Below are 17,569 nucleotides of genomic sequence, written 5' to 3' on the forward strand. Positions count from 1 at the left end.
TGGCAAGGGGGTAGCTTGGATTGCTGTCATGGGCTTCATTGGGTTTTGTATGACTTTGATCCCACTCATGGTCAACAGATCAGTACCTTGCTGTTTGAAGATCTAGGCCATGAGATTTGATCTACAGAGTCTGATGGTGCTGGGCTGTTCCTGATGGATGTGCTACAGTACCAAGATACAGGGGAACGCGGCTTGGCTCCGTAACTCCATAGACAGTTGCAACAGCAGAGGGCTGTGTCCTGCCTTTTTACCAATGTGAGGATAAATCAGAAAAAGATCTCTGAAGTCATCTGTGCACTGTGGAGGGCCTTTATGTGTTTTAATAATTCTGGTTTTGCCTGAACACCAAAGCTGTATGATCAAACTTTACACTCTGGGGATTATTTGCAGCTGCAGTAAGTATCTTAGTTTTCTTGCATAGTCAGTGAAAAAACAGACCCTTTCAGAGAGCAGTTCAGAACCAGTATTTCTCTTAGTGATCCAAGGACTGGTCTTGCTCTCTCTCCATTGCCTAAAGACAAAGCCCAAGAATACTATTTTGCTAATATAGGCACTTCAGTTAGCTAACTAAAACAATGCATGGGAGCAGTTGCTGTGGGACAGTTGCAAATTGCCGTGGTGAAATGCCATTGTCTCTTTACAGGGTGGAAATTGCCATAGTGAAATGCTGTTGTGTCTTTACAAGGAAGATATGGAAAAAATAGCATTTGATTTAGCAGATCTGCTCCCTGTGCATATTCAGAAACAAGTCTGCTAAATAAATGACTTAATGGGAGTTTACTGGTTTATTCCTGTGTGGTGGGTTGACCCTGGCTGGACACCAGGTGCCCACCAAAGCCGCGCTATCACTCCCCTCCTAAGCTGGACAGGGGAGAGGAAATATTATGAAAGGCTCATGGGACAAGATAAGGACAGGGAGATCACTCAGCAATTACCATCACGGTCAAAACAGACTTGTCTTGGGAAAAAAATTAATTTAATTTATTACCAGTCAAATCAGAGTAGGGTAGTGAGAAATAAAACCAAAACTTAAAAACACCTTCCCCCCACCCCTCCCTTCTTCCCGGGCTCAACTTTACTCCCAATTTTCTCTACCTCCTCACCCCAAGTAGCGCAGAGGGATGGGGAATGGGGGTTGCAGTCAGTTCATCACACGTTGTTTCTGCCGCTCCTTCCTCCTCAGGGGGAGGACTCCTCACACTCTTCCCCTGCTCCAGCGTGGGGTCCCTCCCAAGGGAGACAGTCCTCCACAAACTTCTCCAACATGAGTCCTTCCCACAGGCTGCAGTTCTTCATGAAGTGCTCCAGCATGGGTCCCTTCCACAGGGTGCAGTCCTTCAGGAACAGACTGCTCCAGCGTGGGTCCCCCATGGGGTCACAAGTCCTGCCAGCAAACCTGCTCCAGCGTGGGCTCCTCTCTCCACAGGGCCACAGGTCCTGCCAGGAGCCTGCTGCAGCGTGGGCTTCCCACAGGCCACAGCCTCCTTTGGGCACATCCACCTGCTCCGGCGTGGGGTCCTCCACGGCTGCAGGTGGATATCTGCTCCACCGTGGACCTCCATGGGCTGCAGGGGGACAGCTTGCCTCACCATGGTCTTCACCACGGGCTGCAGGGGAATCTCTGCTCCGGTGCCTGGAGCACCTCCTCCCCCTCCTTCTTCACTGACCTTGGTGTCTGCGGAGTTGTTCCTCTCACATGTTCTCACTCCTCTCTCCAGCTGCAGTTGCGCAAGTTTTTTTTCCTCCTTCTTAAATATGCTGTCACGAAGGCACTACCACTGTCGCTGACTGGCTCGGCCTTGGCCAGCAGCGAGTCCGACTTGGAGCCGGCTGGCATTGGCTCTGTCAGCCATAGGGGAAGCTTCTGGCATCTTCTCACAGAAGCCACCCCTGTAGCCCTTCCCACTACCAAAACCTTGGCATGCAAACTCAATACATCCTGTTATCACTGCACAGCCAAGTACGCAGACAATAGCCTGTTTTGTCTCTGTACCATCAACAAACAGGTAGTCACTTACAAAGTCCAAATCACTTATAATGCGTGACACAACACAAAGATACTAGTGAGAGTATAATCTGAACCTGAGTTTTGATTAGTAAAGCCTTTAATCCTGCTAAATGGTGCATGTAAGGCAAAGGACCAGATTAATTTTAGATCCCAGTTGAGCTTGGAAGGCTGAACTGAGCTGATTTGATGAACAGCTGATAAACACAGACAATCACAATGTCATTTTAACAGGATCTGTATGAAAATGAACAGTTCTTTTCCTTCAATGGCGGCTCACAGCTCATTGCCAGAAATACAGCTTCAGTTTTAGTTTTCATTTCATGTACCAAAGTCAAGAGTGCAAGCATTAAGAGAGAAGCTATACAAATAAATTCATAACATTAGCACAATGCAGTATGTCATTAAAAAGATAAGTAATAAGGTTTGGGAATAATGTGAACAGCTTGACTTTTCCCTGAATATTACTTAAGAACTTGAAATGTGAGGTGTGTTAGAGTTAATGAAAACCACCCTACATGAAATAATGACATAACGTAAGGGCTCTGTGCCTTTTTATCAGCACAGTAAAAGCAGAAAATACATACCACCCGTTGACTGATCTCACATCACAATATTTTGATTACTATTAATAGTCGCATGCCTCAGTAATCTTGAGGACTCTGGTACATCAGTCCTGCTCCCACTGCGTTCGGTGGCAGAACTAAGCCTCCCATAGATTTCACTGGCTACAAAATGTAGCCATAAACAGTGAACCTAGAAACAAGGATACGTGGTTATTTACTGAGCTGTCTGTGTGATTGTGGTGGCAAAGTCCCTTGGTCCTTAGTCAAATAAATTTTTTAGCCCCATTAATTGTAATTAGGGCTATGTGAGAAACAAAGTTTTGGTATTCTGTATTTAGAAATAAAGGATTTCTATTTAGAAGAAGGGGGAAGGGGATGCTTTTTGTATTCAGCACTCATGCACTCACCTATGAAGTGGGAGTTGCAGCTAAGCAGCTTGCAGCTGGAAAGGGGTGCTTGGTGGGTGTAAAGCTCTCTGCTAGATCCAAAAAGGATTATAGTCTCAGCATTTGTTATTTTACAATTTCAGCTGATGCTGGTATCTCCTCTCTACCTATTGTGTTTTACACATTTTGTCCTTAACAGCAGGAGCTGACAGCTGCTTTTAATGCTCTGCTGACTTTCTTTCTCATCCCCTGGGTACTTTTTCAGACCTGCAGCTCCCAGTTGTCACCCCAGAGTGCTCCGGCCGGCCTGGGCTGTCAAAGGCCAGCACCGCAAGCAACGTGTCCCAGGGCAGCGAAAGCACTGACAAGATGCATACTGCCCATCTGCGGTCCTGGTGGAAGCAGAGCACGAGCGCACAGCTGTAAGCTAATGATACCCCACCCTCAGAAACTGCGAGTGCTTCGTCATGCAGTTAGTTGGGAGTCAGGGATGCAGAATGTAGCAACAGAGAAGACCACAGCAGATGGAGTGCTTGGATGTATTGTATCTCTCATTCTTGCATAATGTTTGTTTCTGTACTAGCCAAGCTTGCACATGTTTTATGTGTGAACAGCTGAGTCTTGATGTTGAGGGCATTGAAACACCTAGACAGATAAATACAGACCCAGAGACACCCCTGAATGTTTAGGTCTCAGGGTGGCTGAGCTATTTCCTGCTCCCATCCCTGCCTTGCCCCTACCACAGACACACATATGTAGTCCTTTGCACAGAGACCCTCCCTTAAGTGAAGAACCAAGAAGTACTTGAGAACTGGCTGTCCAAGTGCTGTTTCCTATGTTCCAGTATCTCACAAATTTTATGCTCTGAGGACCTACCATTCTGCAGAGGGGAGAAAAAGGTCTCTTTAAGATAGATATTATTAGACTCCCTTAACAGATCGCAAAATTGAGGTCTGGAAAGGCCACGTATTGCCAAAGATTACACAGAAATGGGAGGAGAGCCCTGTGTCTTTGTCGTGGTTTAACCCCAGCCAGCAACTAAGCACCACGCAGCTGCTCAGCCCTCCCCCCTCCTAGTGGGATGGGAAGAAGGATCGGGAAAAAAAAGGTAAAACTAGTGGGTTGAGATAAGATCAATTTAATAACTAAAGTAAAATAAAATATAATACTAACAATAGTAATAATTAAAATATTATTATTATAATAATAATTGTAATGAAAAAGAATATAACCAAAAAAAGAGAGAAATAAAACTCAAGAAAATACAGGTGGCGCACAATGCAGTTGCTCACCACCCGCTGACCGATGCCAGAGCCGCGATCCGCCCCTCCGGCCAACACCCCCCAGTTGATATACTGAGCATGACATTCCATGGTATGGAATACCCTTTGGCTAGTTCAGGTCAGCTGTCCTGGCTCTGCTCCCTCCCAGCTTCTTGCACACCTGCTTGCTGGCAGAGCATGGGAAACTGAAAAACCCTTAACTCAGGATAAGCACTACTTAGCAACAACTAAAACATCAGTGTGTTATCATCAACATTATTCTCACACTAAATCCAAAACCCAGCACTGTACCAGCTACTAAGAAGAAAATTAACTCTATCGCAGCTGAAACCAGGACAGTCTTTTACCAGTAATGAGTCTTAGAGACCCATAATTTGTATAGTCATCTTCACGTTGCATTTGCTATGAGATAGATAGATTGATACTCAGAGATTTTAACAGGCAGAATAATAACAACATTTGTGAATGTGCCCAAGTATAGCTCAGATTTCCCCAAGTAATGAGCTTTTAAATAACAGATTTTTCCCTTTGGTTTGTTTTTTTCTGTCCTGTTTCTATGGCTGATTCTTTTTCTGTGGACTATGGGAGCTGTAGGCCAGTAACTAGAGGGCCGTGTCACTTCCTAGACAAAGTTAGCTTGCATAATTCTTTTATGTTTAGCTGATTTATCATGGCTTATTCCTAGGTGTCATAGTCTTTCATAATATTTGGAATTATAGTTTATGGCTTTCATTAGGGAAAGCATGCAGTACCACATGTTTGTGTCCTTTTATTACATTGAAGAAAGTGCTAACAGTAGTGCAGTCTTTCCATAGGGTTGGGGGTTTTTTTTCTGAATTCACTACAAATGAGTGTTAAATCTGAGTACCTTGACTATGCACTTCTGTAATTTAAGCTGCTTGCATTTCTTTAATGTTTTTCCCTTCACTCTGAATGTCCTGGGTTTGCAACAGTTACAATATGCCCAGAATGCATTTACCCATGTATATGCTGAAACATAACTCCCTTCTAACTTAGTTACTTTCTATGTATGGAAATTAAAATTTAAAAATACTGAAAGCAATAAAAAGACTTGGTATAAAGCTTTGTTCCAGCCTGCTTGGTTTCATCTACTGTGCTGCTTAACTCAGGGGAAAAAAGGCTAATTTCCTATTTCCGCTAATTTCACTATTCTACTATTTTCTTATAGCTCATTTTCCTCATTTGCAAAAGCACTTCATTAATGCTATGTATTTTTATCACTTTCCAGGAATCAGGTATCAGCTTCATCAGACCACAAGGACATCCTTAAAGCTCAAGACCTTTCTGTCATCATCAAAGCATATGTGCTTGTGACATCCTTAACACCTCTGCGGGCATTCATTCATTCAACCACCACTGTCTGGCATCCACCCAAGAAGAAGCACTTTTCCATAAAGGTAAAATGTTTAATTTCCTAATTTTTCCATCTTTCAGGCAAAGTACAGAGACAGAAAACCAGATAATATCTTTCTTTTCTTTTACCCCTTCTTTATTTGCAGTCCATAGCTGACAGTGAATACTCTCCTCATGTACAGCTTTCATTTCTCAGAACGAGTGGGGTTTGCTTCATGAAGCAGGGAAGAGTTGCCCTGTGCAGTGGCGGTTATGAAGGGATTTGCTTGCCTCAGACCCCATTTTTATTGGTGACATTTGACAGCAGTTGCAAGGTTGGAGTTTTCTCTAAAGCACAGCAGTAGGGGTGCTGTCATGCAGTAACGTCTTTTGCCCGGATATTGACAGTGTTGTAAAAAAGGAAAGTAAATATTTAAAATAGTTTGTTTAGGTTTCTTTTTTAGGTGCAGTAAAACAGAATGGAGGAGGGTCAGGGCACTTCTAAATAAGGGGAAGGAAGTATACCACGGAGAGGGTGGGCCTCCCATGGTCTCAGTTTCATGAAGAAGGATATTTCACATGTGCCTTAATTGGATTAACTCTGGACATCTCCAAGTGCCTGGAGAGACCCCTCTCTCTCCACATCTAGTTTGCTCAGCAGTCCTATGGATTGCCAAACATGCCTTCCCATTCCTTTGTTCTTTCAGCAAGGAACTGTGCTTGCAACACAGCAGCTCTTTGTGAAGGAACTACAGTTCTGCAGCTGCTCCTTTCTTTTTGAAGGAATAAGGTCACAAAGTAGCAGTGATTTCTTGAGGTCACATGGATCAGCTCCTGCAGCAGCCAGCTGAGGATGGGTGCACTTTGCCCATGTAGCCCTCTTGGGGTAGGAGCAGGTCTTGGCTTTGGATCAGTCTGAGTGTTGTGGTGTCACTGTCAGGACTCTTGATGATGCCAGCCATTTGGTATGTTCTACAATTTTAGCTCTCTCAAAGTTAAGTGCCTAGTCTAAGCTCATTATCTAATTCTAGTTATTGGAGAAACAGACACGTCTAGAGAACAAATCATCCCACCTAATTTAGCACTAATTTTGGAATGAGATGAGTTTCCTGCTAAAAGTGTCTGCTTCCTTCCATGGGCTATGACATTCTTAGAGAACATGCCAAATTCTAGATTGCCAAAATGAGGTGAGATGAACCTACTTCTCCTTCTTTCCCCCTTCGGCAAGCTATGGAAGCTCAAAGAGATATATTATTTTGCCATCTGTTTTCCTCTATTTACATTTAGGAAGACTAATGGCCACTCACTTTCAAACCTTGGGGTTCAGTTTTGTTTTATGTTTATTAAAATAGCACAATGTCCAGCAGCATCACTATCACAGCTGAAGTAGGGACTACTTTAAAGGCTAGTAGTCATTAGTAATTGTGATATGGCTCTGTAAAATAATTCCCACTGAGGGAAGTCTGCTGAACGGGGTGCCAGCCACCATTTACAGAGCACTTTGGCAGCTGAAGAAGCAATAAAAATGATAGATAGAAGCAGCAGCACATCTACAGTAGTTCCAATCTGGTTACTGCTGCTGTGGTGTTATATCTTCCACAGCTTTAGGCAGATTTGTCAAAATGGCAAGAAATAAACAAAAAATAGTCACCACAGAAAGCACATTTGTAGTGATGTATAGCTTGAAATGCAAATTAACAAAATGATGGAAAGTGGGGTGTATAAGACTGTCTGTCAGCATAAACAGTGTGCCCTATAAAGAACCTGGGAGGAGTCAGGGAGTCTCCAGAAGTGAGACACTGGGAATTCATGGAGTGGCCAGAAAGCACTACTGGGAAAATCATAAAGAGGCTTCTGTGCTTGATGCAGAAGCATCAGGCAGGAGATCATCAGTCAGAAAACAATACTTGGATTTGAATTCAACCATTGATATCCTTTGGGATGAGATTACATCAAGTTTCTCATAACTTCATGGAGCCGTCACTTGTTGCCAGTGGGACGTACAATGCCAGCAGAGTGATCTCCTCTCCCAAAGTAGCCAGTGGAGCTGCACCTGTTTGTACCAGCCAAGGAACCTGGTCCAGAAAGCTCTTAAGCTTTCCATTTCTGCCAACTCTATTGTGTAGGAAGGAAAGTTGCTTGTTAAGTTGTGAAGCTCCAACCTGTCAATAGTCAGTAAAGACGGAAAGGATCTCTAAGACCTGTTCTTCCACTGATTGACAGAATACCCATTGGTGTCACTGGGGACTGAACATGCCTATAGAGGAGACTTTAGTCTGGAAAAATTTGCTAGTGTTTAATGCGTTTTTCCCCAAGAGCAGCTGACTGAATTATTTTTTTTTAAACGAACAGATAAGAATAATTTTAATCTGCTGCATTGCCATCATAGATGTGCTGCTTTCAGTAATGTTGCACAATAATTTTGAGATCTCCTCAGTGTATACAGGCCTCTGGTCAGCAAATTTGCTCATACCAGTGTAATTAAACTATTATCAATGAGAAATTAATCCACAATTGTGGTTAACTTGGTCACAACATTACTATCACAAACTCAGTATGTAAAGTTTAAAATTTGATCCCCTATGTACGACAACCCATTATGGTTGCTAGAAGAAACCAGAATGTGGTATACATGAAGGAGAGATTTTAAAAAAAAATGGAGATGGGGTACCAGATGATATCAAATGATTAAGAGAAACCATGTAAAGAAAAAACGGGAGTTTAATGAATTAAATAATACTGCATTCCCCACTGCTTCTTTGGTAGTAATCTATTGTAAATGATTTTTACAACTCATATTTACTTATCCTAATCATAGTGGCAAGGCTTCAGAATGACTCCTTGAATAAGCATTGGCCAAATGGCAGTTCAGGAAGAGTTCAAGTGTGTTTTGCTCACCAGCTGGCAGGTTTTCTCTGGATTATATATATTTTAATATCTCAGTTCAGAAAGCAAAAGAAGGTAAATCCTGAGCTGGCATGAGGATTTTGTGTGTAGTCAAGGGGTGGCAAAAGTGTGACTCTGGATTTGGGCCCTGATTGGGAAGATGTAGGAGATGCAGGGGAGAGAATGGCTTTCTGCCACACAGATGTTTTTAAGTAAGACTTGCGTAATAGCCTTATTTCCTTGAGGAAATTTGGAAATCCCTTATTTAGACCATCTGTGCGTTAAAAAATTAAATAGAAAACTTTCTATTTTGCATATGGTACCAATTAAGGGATGGGTCTCTGTCAATATAGGCAATAATTCCCTTTGTGTTAGTTGACATTATGTATGTGTATTGAGCAGAAGGCTGATCCCTGAATAATCTTCTGTTTTATAGAAGCTGGTGTGCGAAACAGTAATTTATGATTAGTTATCTCAAGGTTTAACACACTGTGAAGTGCTTCCTTTGCCCTGCCATTAACCTTTCCCAGCCTGGTCCCAGTTCTTAACGAAGGGATGCACTTTTGTCGACTGTAGTGGTGCCATGTCCTGCGTCACCTGGGAAGGCTCTTCTGTGCTGTTGGCAGCTTCCCACGGCCCCCACCGTGGCTCACCGCCCCTTCGCTCATCCAAAATAGATGGTCAGGTGCCTCCTGGATTTGAATTCCTTGACTGGTGTTCTTGCATAACCCTCGATACCCTCAGCTGAAACTATGCTCTTAAGTGATTTTCCAGTTGTGCAGTGAAGTAAACATAATCTATTAAAGCAGTTTGCTGTTAAGCTTGCTGCGGTATAAGTCATATAACCATCACTGAAATTCTCTCTCTGTGTATTAAGCATTTGGAAACTTGAGTAAAGAGAAATATTTTTTATACTTAACATCTATGCAACTAAAACTGGACCCTCACCTAGCCAGGAAATACATCTTTTAATATGACGTGGAGGTCTGGCTTAGACCCGAGCACTGTGACAATTAGGTTGCAGTATTGCCCTCAAGTGGCCAGTTTTGATACTACTTCAAGTAATAGCCACAGATATTTAATAAGACGTAGAATTCAAACATAGACGCAGATAAAGAGCAAAATGCTTAGAAACAGCAGAAAGGCTCAGGATTTTTTCCCTTTGTTTTATTTTTGAATTCTATATTCTTGCCCTGTCACTTAGCACGAGCAAATACAAAAGAAATTTCCCATCAACTCTTAATTAGATTGCAGGGTTATTTGGGAATAAAATTGAATTTGTTCATTAGCTTCTGTAAGAACTTAGCATATGCATTTCACTGTTCTTGCAAGTAGCCTGTGTAGAGAATCAAATGCTGTAATGCTCATCTTCCTGGGAGACTGACCATAACATCAATGTCATCTCTATTTTCTGTCCTCATAGTATCTAGACCCCTATCATTTCTCTTTTCACTGATAAGAACGAAAGTCTGTCTGGACTGAAGGAGATCAAAGATATGCTTAGTCTAACATTCTGTTTCTGGCAACAACCAGGCAAGAAAGCATCATGAAACTGTGTAACAGGGCAAGCATAAAATGGTACTCGTCCCTAGGCAGACTATAGCTATTTCTGGTAACCTGCAAGGTTAGAAACACAAAACTGGAAGTGGAATATATATCTTCATGTTTAATAAGCTCCAGTGGACTTTTATGTCATGCAATTCTCCACTAGATTTTTTAATCCATTAATGCTTTTGGTCTTCCCAATGTCTTGTGGCAACGAGACTCTACAGATTATTTATGTGTTGCTTGAGAAAGAATATTTGTTTGCTTTAAAACTTCTACCTCATTATTTAATTTCGTATCCCTAATTCTTGTCTTAAGAGAAAGAATGAGTAATCCTTCCTTCTTTACCTTTTCCATGTCTGTGCCAATCTGTCATGCAGTGCATAAATAAAGTTAAAATTCTTTCTGGAGTTCTTTTCTGCTCTTCTCATTATGAACATCCCACTTTAGCTAGTAAGAGCTCTAGACTGATTATTCTTTACAACATGTGGGTATGTCATAAGTAAGTCTTTACACTGTTATCCAGGCCCTTAGCTCTCTGCTTTTCTCCAGGTCCACAGATCTTCTTGCTCTGGCTGTTCAATCCTGGCAGCTCTGTAAGCATGCCCCTCTGTGGCTCCCAACTTTCCCAGACCTACCTCTCGTTATCCTGATTCTTCTTCTCATCCTTCCCTTTTTGCTTTCCAGCTTCCCTTAGTCAAGCTGATCCACTTTTGCTTTTCACAGTGAGCTGGGAAATCCTGTTAGTAAATCACCTTTACTTTTCCACTGAGAAGTCGATGCTGGGTTGGGAAATCATTCTTAGTTCAGTCTCAGTCAAAGGACCTAATTTAGTGGTTGCTGAAGCTAGTGAGTGGCTTTTTGTCTTTGGACTTAGTCTTAAGAGCAAGGATCTTTAGAGGAAACCTTTCTCAGATGGCCTTTTCTCCTCCATGTAAATAAGTTATAAAAATGTTAAGGGACAAGAGGTTTTTTTTGTCCTGAATTATTAAATAACGTCTCTTTAAAAAATCTTATGTAAAGAAAAAAATGTACATAAGTGGGAAATTTACTGTATAAAATAACTGAATAATACCGTGGTTTCCCCCTTCATCAAGTGCCATGTTAGACCTGCAGAGAAATGGCACATCATAACAATAAATCAGGGGTGGAATAAACAGACCTACCTAAGGCTAACACTATAAACTTATGATAAGTTACTGCACTGTTTTTTCTGTGATGTATTCTGGAACCATTTTATTGATTATGGGTACGTTTTTCTCCCATTACATGTCTTATGACTTTTTCTATATGCTGTGATCAGTGGAGAGGTCTGCCTGTGCTAGCAGGCAATATAGGAAATAGCTTCATTGAAAAATATGTTTTTTCTGGCCTTCTGTGTGGAATCAGTCTGTATTCTTGCAGATATCTTAGATATTTCGATACCTCCATACCTATGGTCAAAGAGATTCTTGTTTGTGTGTAAAAGAGTATTTTTGTATCTATGAATGACTACTTACACCCAAAAGTATTTGGACTTGGTGAAGAAATTTCACCAAATATAGATCCAGTAAGAAGAACGAATGTACAGCAATGAACTGAGAGTACAGAGCCTATACTGAAAGTTATCAGAGATTGATTGAATTGATTCAAGTGAAAACATCCTCAGCTATTTTCAAGGAGAGGCAATTACCTTAAGTCTTTTGAGACCCTGCAGATCCAATTGATCAGGAGTGCAACAGCTCCGATGCATAGGAGAACAATCTGGAGAGGATACCCCTTGTTACTTCAGAAAGGGTAATTTCTTGAAACCAAAGGCAATGCTTTGGTTTCTTAGACATAAACCTTGCTTTCAGATACGACCCTGATAACTTTGCCATCTAGATTTGAAGGCTACAACTGGGAACGAGCAAGATCCTTTCAAAATCTATTCATACAAATCCTGTAAAGTATAATGCAGCAAATCCCCAAATGTAAAACTCAAAATTACATGGAATTACTCAGTAGCCCCAATGGCCTCTTATCTTCTATCTCCTTGCCTCTTGGGTAAGTTCAGAGCTCAGCTACACCTCCAAAGGTGAGATACTGTTGCAGGAAAAAATTGATGAATTCACATTGTTTAACCAAAACCAGGATGGAAGTGGCTAATTGATGATATGTAATTAACTGGCAACCAGTAATAATAATATACTCACTGTCAACTTCAGTAACAGAACAGGTAAACCATGATACCAGACACTTCAAAAATGTTAATAAACATTGCACATTTCTAAACAACCTTCTATAAATACCCTCTGAAGCTGTAGTCACGTCCACCCACTCACCCACGTTTACCCAGACCCTATCTCACAGGCAGCATGGGTTACAAACACAGCCCCACTCTCCTGGGATGCAGCTTCCCTTCTTGCATGAACTTCTGCTTGGAGAAGTGGGGGCTCCAGCTCTGCATGTGCCCGTTTCACATGTACCCACATAGGACCCATGCCCATCCTTACACCCTAGTATTCCCTGCAGTCTAGGCAGAAGCTGTGATACCAGTGGGCTGACTTCTGGCAGTGCCTGACCAGGTTTTGACTGCTGCTGTTTCCACCCCAAAGTGTCTCCCCCGCTGCAAATTTTCATGCTGCTTCTATATTATTTCCCAAGCTGACTCCTTCCTTGTTTCAAAAGTCACTTTGTAATTTCGTGGTTACTGTTTAACCTCGCTGATGGTCGCCTTCCTCTTTATCATGATAAGTTTGGGACAAACATCCTCCCAGTCAGTTCTGTATATTCCAGGCACACAGGTTTTGTTGTTCATGGGTGGGCTGTGTGAGCACTCCTGCGGTATATCTCCTACCTGTCTTCAGTGTCTCATTTAGATTCCCTGTACACTCACTGGAGGAACAGAGCAGTTTTAGATTGCAATTAATGTCGCCATTTTGAGGTGTCTGCCTTAGGATGGCATAAATCATGCTCTTCAAGCGTTTGTGTTCTGCAGTGAGGTATAAAAGGAACCTAGACATTTAGCTTGTACATAGATATAAGCCATGTAGTCTTGTAGGGTGGGATTCCTCTACAGATTTTGACACCTGAGTGAATTGTCTTCATGTGAGCTGTGCCTCTGAATGCCTATTACTATCAACAGAAAGCTAATCAATGCAGTCAGTGAAGGTAGGTGTTTTAAGTTTGCATTTATTGCCATTCATAAGGTTAGTTAAGGAAAATCTTTCTTGTTTGTCTCATCAGGAGGCAAGACTGTGCTAGGACTGAGCTAGAAGGCAATCTCAGAAAGATCGCTACAGTTCGTTTTTATACTCTTTCTCAGGGCAATCCTCAGCTGACCATTCAGCTAGCTGCCCCAGGCTGCCCCAACATCTCTCCTAAGAAATTAATTTGCAGAAAAATTGCCAGAGGAAAATCCTCTCAAAGGAATTACTACAGTCACCATAACATCCAACCTTGCGGTGCCACGCTCTTCCACTCTCCTCAAGTCCCCATGACTCTGTGCATGAAGCTTGCAAATTGGAATTCCTTTGTCAATTAAACTACATTTTTTCAGTGTGTCAGGCCTTTAACTGATGGTTCAGTGTATTTTTGAGGAGCCAAAGGGATCCATGTCACTGAGATCATAAACCTTATTTTAATGACTGCAGATTTTAAAAAGTGGATGTCAAAGCAGGTAGAGAAAAAAATATTGTAAAATTAATATTGAGTTAGCCAAATGTTTTTTTTTTTCCAGTGGCTTATCCTAAAGCAAAAGTAGTTATCAGTGAGCAAAAGGTCAATGAGTTAAAATTAATCTTAAGAATATTTCTAGTTCATTCTGCCTTTACAGAAAATGTGTGCTTGATCCATGTAATTTGACTGCATTTACACACTTCTGTAAGGCATTACATAAATATGTGGAACATACTTCCAACTGTATGCATCCAGCATGTGGATGAATGTCTTCAAGCTCCTGAGAAGTCTTGCAATTCTGTATACAATGGTGTCATTGTACAAAATTTATGTGCATGTCTGTGTTACGTTTTACAGCCTACTAAAATTTAATCCCTATTCCTCTGCTTAAAAATTTGCCAGCCAGAGGTCAGCTTTCTCCCAGACTAAATTCCTGTGATTGCCACCAGTTTTTCCCATTCTGTCCTTTTTTTACTATTCAATGCTGCTTTTAATCACACTCAATCAATAATGAGATTGGATCTTGCTGGACAGGTAGTCTGTTTCCTCTGAAGGTGAGAGAACCAGCATCAGTGGTGATCATCTGAAGAAACCTTCAACTCAGTGACTTTAGTATGTTGCAGTTGAACACAGATGTTTATACATCTTTGTTGGGCACACTCAGAAGAACCTGAGGTTGCTGCAGGTTTTCACACTTTATCACCCCTAATCCATACAGTTTACATTTTCCCTATCAGTTGCTGAGAATCCTGTAGAATCTGTAGGAGTCAAACCTAACCTGAACTTGTTTACATAGGATTTTTTTCATGAATTGGAATTTAACCTCAAGTATTTGTCGCTTGTCGCCGTTGGTTCTGAACCAGCCTGACTAAATATTTATTTTCAGTCATTGGCTTAGAATAAACATTGTCCTAAAACCTGATATCCCCTACTGAGAACCTGTTGAGCAATGTTTCTTTTCTAGTCTGGCTAAGGAGGTCTGCAACTAAAATGCAGTTCCTAAGCCAGTTTTATTTTAATGCCTGTTGTGTTGGAAACAGTTGGCTATTATAGCCAACAGCATGCTCTGAGTGTAAATAGGCCAAATCAGCTTGTCTTTCATCAGTTCCTACTAGAAATACGTGCATTGTGTATCCTTTGTGTTGAGGTGCTTAGGAATTGATTTACAGTGAGGAGCAAATGAGCTAATGGGGCTTTTTCTGTCCCTCTTGCCCTTCCTTCCAATAATCCCCGTCTCTCCTTATAAAATTCTGCAACTCCTTATGTTCCCCGTGCAGCAAAAGAACACAGCTTCTCACTTAGCCCCTCAATACCCACTGCAGATTTAGGAAATTAGAGAAAGGGTGCAGGCCAGTGTAGCAGGAATGTGAGTGATGTACAGGATCTGGCAGAGATGCTGGAAATAGCTGTCAAAGTCAGCTGAAGAACCACCATGTAGTCCCACCTTGGTGAGATGAGTCTTCATTTTAAATTTTTTATTTCACGTGAACAGTTTAATTAACTGGTTTTGGCCTGAACAAGGAACTGAGATGGGACAATTTCACTCAGACATGAATCTAAATCAGAACTGATTTGAAAAATGTGCAGCTTCTTGTTCTTAATCTTTGTACTGCTCTGTGGGAGAAACACAGCTTTGGTGATCTTAGACTTTGGGAAACACGGACTCACTCTCAGCCTGTTGTGGCAATGAAATCGAGTGTGATCTGAGGATTTGCATAATGTCTTTCTAAATAGCAGTTCTGAGGCTCTTTTGCCCTAGAGACTCATGGAATTGCAGTACACAGGGAAAACTTTCTACAGCATAAAAATACAGTGTGATGTAATTCAAGATTTCAACATGATGCAAATATCCAAAGGGCAGAGTTGAGGCTATATGTGCAACCTTTACTTTGCAATTTCCTGGCAGTCAGAAGTTTCATTTTATAACTTTAGTCATATATACATTTTTTTCCTACTGACATTTCAAATAGCTTTATCAGAAAGAGGAGAAAAAGTCCCACTGCAAACCTTCAGCCCAGATCTGTGCATGGGGGACATTTCTTTTAGTCAGTAAAGCTTGGGAAGGGAACCACTTGTTAGAATAAAACCAGAGGTGATAAGGACAGGAAGACAGGCAGACCAACTTCCTACCCACCAGTTATTCACCAGCACAACAGAATGGAGTAACTGGAACTGAGGAGAGCAAAAAGCAAAGGAGGATCAGTGTTAGCTGTATACTCGAGTATTTCGCATGGCTGGCTGTAGGCAATGACACAGTATTTTTTGAAAAGGAAAGTGGAAAGTGCTTATTACATTTAACTGCAATATGCTGCCTGAAGAAATTGAAAGCCATTCATCCATGCCAATGCAGACCAGCGTGCTTTGCAGTATTCATGCTTACAAGGGGAGGCTCCAACACTGTCTAGAAAATTCTGTGTACGTTGTAAGATCTGGTGTCAGCACAGTGAATACATCATAACACATCACCAGTAACTAGCAGTGTACCCCAGGGATCCCTGCTGGGTCCATTCCTGTTCAACGTCTTTGTTAAATGTCTGGATGATGGGACAGAGTGTACCCTCTAATGACACAAAACTAGGAGGACTGGATGATACACCAGAGGGTCATGCTGCCATCCAGAGGGACCTCAGCAGGCTGAAGAAATGGGCTGACAGGAACCTCATGAAGTTCAACAAGGGGAATTGCAAAGTCCTGTACCTGGGAAGGAACAACCCCAGGTACCAGTACATGCTGGAGGCCAACCAGCTGGGAAGCAGCTTTGCAGAAAAGGACCGAGGAGCCCTGGTGGACACCAAGTTGACCATCAGCCAGCAGTCTGCCCTTGTGGCACACCTGGAGTACTGTGTCCAGTTCTGGACTCTCCAGTGCAAGAGGGGTGTGGAGAGAGTCCAGCGGAGGGCCACTAAGATGATTAAGGGACTGGAGCATTTCTTATATGAGGAAAGGCTGAAAGAGCTGGGACTGTTTAGCCTGGAGAAGCTTCTCAGGGGCTCAGGGGGATCTCATCAATGTGTATGAATACCTGAAGGGAGGCTGTAAAGAAGGCAAAGCCAGGCTCTTTTCAGTGGTGCCCAGTGACAGGACAAGAGGCCATGGGCACAAACTGAAACACAGCAGGTTCCTTCTGAGCATCAGGAAACACTTTTTTACTTTGAGGGTGACTGAACACTGGCACAAGCTGCCCAGAGAGGTTGTGGAGTCTTTATCCTTGGAGGAATTAAAAAACTATCTGGACACAGTCCTGGGCAACCAACTGTAGAAGACCCTGTTGAGCAGGGTCATCTGACCCCCCTGTTAGACAAGATGACCTCCAGATGTCCCTTCCAACCTCAACCATTCTGTGGTTCTGTGATTATGTGATCGTGCTTTAGAGCCAAAATATCACATTAAACCTTGTTACAAACTTCTGCTAAAGGCCACGCTTGGTTAACCCATCTGCTGTGGATACTTGTTCACAACTGTAGTAGTCAAAGGCAGCTAGAGAGATGCCAACCACATCAGTCCCCACTGGGATTGTCTATAGAAACCTGCATGCTTCCATCATGTTACCCCAGTGGGACATGTATAAGTGGGTGATAATAGAAAATATTTAATGGCATTTCTAAGTCAATTTAGTAGAGAAATTCCTGGAAATAATCAGAAATTTTTCTTTTCTGAATATCAATACAAAACACGTTTGATGCGTACTTTATGTGCTTTATCTCTGAAGATAGTACTTTTTTACTGTATAAATGTATCTGTTTGGTAATATAGTACTACTAAATTATCTAGTAGTTTTACGTAGTTCAGACATTAATTGGGTTCTGTGCTGTATGATAACTCTAATGGAAATATGGTTCAAAGGCAGCCCCTGTCTTAGTACAGAGGACTCTGATGCAACAAAACCTGCCTGTGTCCCACTCTTCA

General features: G+C 42.0%; 1 protein-coding gene across 1 annotated transcript in view; it reads left to right on the top strand.

Annotated features, from left to right (window-relative positions):
* CPED1 (cadherin like and PC-esterase domain containing 1) overlaps window positions 1–17,569 on the top strand; it is a 158,605-nt gene that overhangs the window by 50,648 nt on the left and 90,388 nt on the right. Inside the window, exons 5-6 of the mRNA XM_050903592.1 lie at window positions 3,223–3,379; window positions 5,490–5,658. Of these exons, the coding sequence (XP_050759549.1) occupies window positions 3,223–3,379; window positions 5,490–5,658 (326 nt within the window). The remainder of the gene's footprint in view (window positions 1–3,222; window positions 3,380–5,489; window positions 5,659–17,569) is intronic.

The sequence above is a fragment of the Gymnogyps californianus genome, chromosome 1 (assembly GCF_018139145.2).
Source record: "Gymnogyps californianus isolate 813 chromosome 1, ASM1813914v2, whole genome shotgun sequence".
Lineage (NCBI taxonomy): Eukaryota > Metazoa > Chordata > Aves > Accipitriformes > Cathartidae > Gymnogyps > Gymnogyps californianus.